This window comes from Diaphorina citri, unplaced genomic scaffold, assembly GCF_000475195.1.
Source record: "Diaphorina citri unplaced genomic scaffold, Diaci psyllid genome assembly version 1.1 scaffold18945, whole genome shotgun sequence".
Taxonomy (NCBI): Eukaryota; Metazoa; Arthropoda; class Insecta; order Hemiptera; family Psyllidae; genus Diaphorina; species Diaphorina citri.
The window spans coordinates 1-750 of record NW_007396298.1 but is presented as its reverse complement, the minus strand read 5'-3'; the positions used below and the strand labels follow the sequence as shown (position 1 = coordinate 750).

Below are 750 nucleotides of genomic sequence, written 5' to 3'. Positions count from 1 at the left end.
ATTCCTGAAAAGAAATAAAAACAAAAAAATCCTAAAAAAAAAAAAAAAAAAAAAAAAAAAAAAACATCTTGTCAAATGGGTAAGATTGGTTAAGTTTTTAACAGTTTTGATGAAAAAAAAAAACCTGTTTACCTTTTCACTAACTCTCACTAAAACTAACCCTCACACAATCACCAGCACATTTTCTTTATATTTTGCACAGCACCCAATGTATATCGCCCGGAGAACTCTACAGACGCCCTCTCCAATCACACCAATATCTTTGCACAATCTTTCGGCGCTCGCACACCTCTGCCTAAACCTATGGACACTCCGGGTAAATATGAGTGTTTTTGTACATTCTCCGCCTTAGGTTCTAGAAGCCATTTTGCCTAAAATATCAGGAACTGACAAAAACTCTTTTCTAAAATTATCCATTTCGTGTAGGAAAATGTGGGATTTGAATAGCGCTTCTGGATATTCTTAGGGCAAAATCGCAAAGTTATGCCGGTCCGCGGCTGAACTCGCAGCTTGGTTATTAATGATTTACCTATGTTTGTACGTAATATGCACCACTTATGTACTACTTTTGTCAAATCTAGGACATCTTATTTGTGTGTCCTTTGCTCATTGCTGTCAGATCTAATTGGTCTTCTAAGCAGTACCTAAACTAGACTTAATAGCTTTTCTAAAAGGCCTGAAGGATTAAAGCAGCTGCCCACTTTCTTTTATAAGCGCACAGGCATCACCTTATGCTTTTCTTTGCACTCT

At 36.9% G+C, this 750-nt stretch overlaps 1 protein-coding gene across 1 annotated transcript in view; it reads left to right on the top strand.

The window, feature by feature from the left end:
* The window catches only part of LOC108254201, a gene marked incomplete at its 5' end in the record, with an annotated part of 10992 nt that extends 10312 nt beyond the window's left edge, over nt 1-680 (top strand). Inside the window, one exon of the mRNA XM_017449200.2 lies at nt 203-680. Coding sequence (XP_017304689.1) covers nt 203-375 — 173 coding nt within the window. The remainder of the gene's footprint in view (nt 1-202) is intronic.
* Between the last annotated feature and the right edge of the window lie 70 nt (nt 681-750).